Source organism: Elephantulus edwardii, unplaced genomic scaffold (genome assembly GCF_000299155.1).
Source record: "Elephantulus edwardii isolate Elephantulus edwardi_28Jun2011 unplaced genomic scaffold, EleEdw1.0 scaffold00252, whole genome shotgun sequence".
Classification (NCBI taxonomy): domain Eukaryota; kingdom Metazoa; phylum Chordata; class Mammalia; order Macroscelidea; family Macroscelididae; genus Elephantulus; species Elephantulus edwardii.
Genome location: NW_006400002.1, coordinates 4,090,737 through 4,095,655, shown reverse-complemented (window position 1 = coordinate 4,095,655; position 4,919 = coordinate 4,090,737). Strand labels below are relative to the sequence as shown.

The window sequence follows — 4,919 nt, the reverse complement described above, 5'->3', positions numbered from 1 at the left end:
GGCCTAGCAGTGGCTATGACAGTGGGCTCAAATTTCTCAGCGATAATGAGAACAGCACAGGACAGCGCAAGGTTCTGATCTGTTGTTCATAGGGTTGCAGGCGAGTAGTTGTAGTTAACTAACAGCACATAACAACATTACAGGACATATTGGTTGCTTCCCATTTTTTCACTAGCTTTATTGTTTCTGCATTTAAGTTTATAAATTTTTATAAGGAATTTACCCTCCTTTAAATTTTTTGCTTTTCTACTGCTCCTTCCTTCCCCCCCTCCCCCACCTCTGGTGGCTCAGTGAAAGAAGTGTTAAGAATCTGTGCAGCAATCCCCAAAACACGTGGTTCCACTAGCTGCTCCGCGGGAGAGGGATGGGCAATCTCCTGTGCAATTTACTGCCTCTGAAAACCCGCTGGAGGGTCAGCTACGGGCCAACTTGGACTTACTAGCAGACACCATTTCTAGAAGGTAATGTTTTCTCCTTTCATATAAAAAAACACTGGCGGTTTAAGCGCTTAGCTGCTAAATCAAAAGGTCGGTGTGTCTCTCCTGGGGTAAAAAGGGGTAGCAGTCAGCTTCTGTAAAGATTTACAACTTTGGAAACCCTAGGCTCTGTCCCATGAAGTCACTCTTCTTTGATATTACGAAGCACACAGCAGATGGCGCAAGAGAGATAGAGTCCCTTTGGGTCCTGTAACAGTAGCCTCAGAGAAATCAAGACAAAAGCTGTTTTTCACTCGGGATCTAATAAAGTAAGCTGAATTGTGCACTTAAGGCTTCCAATTTGCAAGACATAACTTTAGCTTAGTCTCCTCCACACCACTTTTACAAGTAGGCTGACGATTTTAGAGTATTTCGGAAAAGCGCCGTCCAGATACTGCCCATTTGTCGTTAAATAAATGAGGAACCAAGCACAAGAGAAAGGGAAAACGTCTAAGAAAAACATTTGCAAACAGGCAATTAGCTGAGTAATTCCCGATTACGTGGAATTTTAGGATCTGAAACCTGCGACTTATTTCTATTCTAAAGTTCTGTTCCTTTTGAAAATTTATACTCAACTTGACTATCCAGATTTCCATTAGGAGTAGCTGCTGCCTCTTGCTCTCCAGCGTCGAGGTTTTAAGCTCAAGCCCTAGACGGAAATATCCTTGACTTATACACACACCAGCCGCTCCAGCGTAAGAAAAAATGCAAATTAAGGTAAGTCTTTGCCTTTTCAAACTAATTAGAACACCTCTGGACATAGTGCCATACGCACTCCGCAGTAGCTCAAACCACACCAAGGTACCGAAATCCTGCAAGACACTTACCTCATCACGTTCCGCCTACGTACGCACGCAAGCCCCACCTATTCAGAGCCCTTAGCTCGGCAATCGTCTAACCACCCTGCTTGCGTTCGGTGCTCGCCCTTCGACCGTTGCGCCTGCGTCCCACGGCTGCTGCCCATTGCAGCGGCCCGGATCGGGAAGTGTCTAGCGGGAGCTGGCTTCCCCTGCCTTCGCTTCGCCCCTACCAGTGACCCAAGAGCTCTTAGCAGGCCGGGGCCCAGTCGCCATGACGAACGGTGAGAGCCGGTGTCCAGCCCAGAGAGCGGGAGTGAGGGACTAGGTGAAACGTGGCGGGCGGGGCCGAGACTGACGTGTCCGTTCTCCCCGCCCCCTCCCGACCCGGCCCCTCTTGGCCTCTGGGGCCCCTAATTCCTCACCCCTATATTCCTGAGGGACCCCCGTCTGATGTTTTTCCAGCACTCTCAGTGCCTCACGTGTCCACTCGAGTGGTCCGCCCCGATCCATTATTTTCCTCCACTTCCTAGAAGTTCGTTTTGGCCTCTTGGGGAGGGCATTCCCTTAGAACTGCTGCGTTAACTCTCCTCAAAGCTTTTACATCCTCGATCTTTTACACAGTCGAGTTGTTGAGAGCATGTGGAAGTCACAGATCTCAAGCCCTGCAGTTTTAGGGGCGAATGTAAACGCAGAAAGGAGTTCTTTTCTGTTGGGGGGTGGGTAATACAGTGAAGTCTTTTATTGTTTTTATAGTTGTGGCCTGATGATCCCGTCTAGAGATATTGGCTTAGTGTTGCAAGTATTGAATACAAAAACTGCTTCTTGTAAATTATTTGGCATTTACCACCTGTTTATCTGACCTAATTTCTCATACCACTCCAGTTTATAGGCATAATTTCCTATAAAATGAAATAGATGGAAGCAAGGCCTTATGGTATTTAGAATCAGCCCTTTTAGGTAAGGAAATGGAGACCTTTTGTGAGAAATGTGATTTGGAGAGCATAGGAAAGTACTTCTTTCTCAAAAATGCATTTCTCATAGGCCAGAGATTGAAGACTCAAAGTCACCTTGTAAATTTTGGCATTGTTGGCAAAAATTTATGGGTTTAACAAAACAAAACAAAAAGACACAAAAAATGAGTAGCAGGAAGCTCTGGTGGCCTAGTGGCAAGAAGCTGCACTGCCATTCCAGAGGTATGCAGTTCATTCCACCAGATGCTCTGCTGGAGAAGGAAGGGCAATCTCCTCCTGTACCAGTCAGATACGATTTGATGGCACACACAAACAATTTAAAAAGTAGCACATAAAGGTGTCAACCTACTGTATGCTGTGGCTTACTGGACGCTTCTGTGACACTTGTCTGTGAGATAGTTTACTAGAGGGAGAGAAGGAGATCTTGGCTCAGAACCAGCACCTAGAAGGTTCTGTAGAATATCCTGCTGGAACTTCTTGGGCTTGAGGTTTGAGGATATTAGATACATACAGTAAGTGATTTCACCCAGGAAATATTTCTGATGCATGGTCATTGCTCAATACATGTAAGTACATCTCCCTTTTTTTTTTTTTTTTGTGGTCAGACTTGGGGTTTTGGTAGATAATGTGCTTCTATGTACCAAAAATAGTTTGGTTTACATATGTAGGAAGTAGAACTACGAGTTCCAAGTACTTCCACTATGTGGAAGCTTCACTTTCCCTTTTTCCTCAAAAAACAAGCATCTGTGTTACTCTGGCAGAAATTTTGGTCTATCAATTTAATATTGTGATAAGTGTAAGAAAATTATACTCCTATAAATCCCAAGTCTTAACATTTTCTTTAAGTTTTACATATTCACCACCAACAGATGCACATCTGACAAACTTGGCTAAATATATGAGTTTTAAAAATCACTTGAGTAATTTATAATAAGAACATGTTTTATTCTCCCTGTTCAGCATTGCAGAAAAAAAAAATCCTACAGCTCTCTCACCCTACTGCCAACACTAGCCACTCCTGCCAGGCTGACTCCACAGAAACTGCCAGAATGTGTAGTCCGTGAAAAAGGAGGGAAGGGCGCATCGGCATTAGTATAAGAAAAATGTCTGCATGAAGTTTTTGAGAATAATAAATAACCTTATTGCCAGGACTTTGGCTCTCTTATTGAGTTTGTTATCTTGCTATTATATCACACTCTGTCCTCAGAGTCCTCAGGTGGGATGATCTGTCTCAGGCTCAATCGGTACCAAAGGTTTTCTTTTCTTCTTTCTGTAACAGTTTACTCCTTGGATGGAATTCTTGTGTTTGGCTTGCTCTTTGTTTGTACCTGTGCCTACTTCAAGAAAGTACCTCGTCTTAAATCCTGGCTGCTATCAGAGAAGAAGGGAGTTTGGGGTGTGTTTTACAAAGGTAAGTTCGGATCTCAACAGGAAAAGGAGATTTCCCTTTGTGCAAAATGAGGTGCTACAAAGTGAGGGACTGGGATGGACTGACAATGTTTTTAGTTCAGCTGTTAAAAGACATCCCTGAGATTGAGCCCTGGAAGCCATAAAACCAAAATCATTTTCTGAATCTGAAGGGCAAGGTATATGCTAAAATATACTGTTATTTTTAAAACACAGTTGTTTATTTTAGTATGAAGTAAGTTTAATATTATCCATGGAGTGAAACTGTGTTAAATTATTTTACTGTAGGCTGCAATGTGTTGGGAGGAATATTTTCTCAATGAAAAGTTTTCCTTATTTTCTACACAGAATAAATGGAATATTTTAAAGTTTTGACTTAATTTAGATACTTCTCTACTTTTCATTTTGGGTATCTTCATCTGAAACCTATTTAAATAGTTTTAAAAATTGAACAAAATGTAAATATTCACCTAGAACCTAGAGCTTCAGAATGACATTTAAATAGATTCCCTGGCTCTTGAGAAACTTAATCTGTCATCATTAGATGACTTTATCTGTGATTTGAATTTTGAAGTGAAGACACTTTTTATGGAGAGCAGAGTGTGATTTCTTTTCCTACCTTTGCTTCCCAGCTGCTGTGATTGGAACCAGGCTGCACGCTGCAGTGGCTATCGCCTGCATTGTAATGGCCTTTTATGTCCTCTTTATAAAATGAATTCCAAAGCATCCATCTCATCAAACTGCCAACCAAGGGGATGGGGGCAAAGAACCTGTCGGGGACCTGGGCCCAGCGTAACAGAGTTCAGCTAAAATCATCCAAGTCCCAGGACGATGCCACAGCATCCACACCTGCCACGTGTGTGGATAGCGCCTCCTGGTCACAAACATTGTTTATGCTTCAGGGGATTCCGGAAAGCTACTTCTTTTGATTTATGTTTCAATCAATCCTTGGCAGAGAACATATGATATTCAGATAAATTGCAAGATTACATACCTCCTGCTTCAAAACCTGTCACCTTTTTTGTTCTTCAGCCCCTTGTCAGGATATTTTCAAGCTGAGACTGACTAGGAAAGACATTGGCTATGTTCTTACATGCAAGAAGAAGAGAATTTTCTTGACTTCCCCCCCCCCCCATTTTATTTGGATTTGGCAAATTGGATGTGGGAGGTTGTTGGGGGGAGGAGGTGCCCGAGTGCAATGCCAAGAAAGTATTTAGCTTTGGAAATTTACCTTTCAAATCTGGAAGCATAAGAAGGACATAGCC

The 4,919-nt window shown here is 42.8% G+C and overlaps 1 protein-coding gene across 1 annotated transcript; it reads left to right on the top strand.

The window, feature by feature from the left end:
- The first annotated feature begins 1,547 nt into the window (after positions 1-1,547).
- TMEM167B (transmembrane protein 167B) lies at positions 1,548-4,369 on the top strand. The gene is made up of 3 exons (XM_006899343.1): positions 1,548-1,557; positions 3,527-3,658; positions 4,287-4,369. Exons 1-3 carry the CDS (start codon positions 1,548-1,550, stop codon positions 4,367-4,369), a joined length of 225 nt encoding a protein of 74 aa, XP_006899405.1.
- Positions 4,370-4,919: the final 550 nt, after the last annotated feature.

What these genes read in the sequence shown, in the direction of transcription:
- TMEM167B (XM_006899343.1), top strand. An exon ending in TTGGGGTGTGTTTTACAAAG is followed by an intron (nt 3,659 to 4,286) that starts GTAAGTTCGGAT and finishes TTTGCTTCCCAG; the next exon opens with CTGCTGTGATTGGAACCAGG.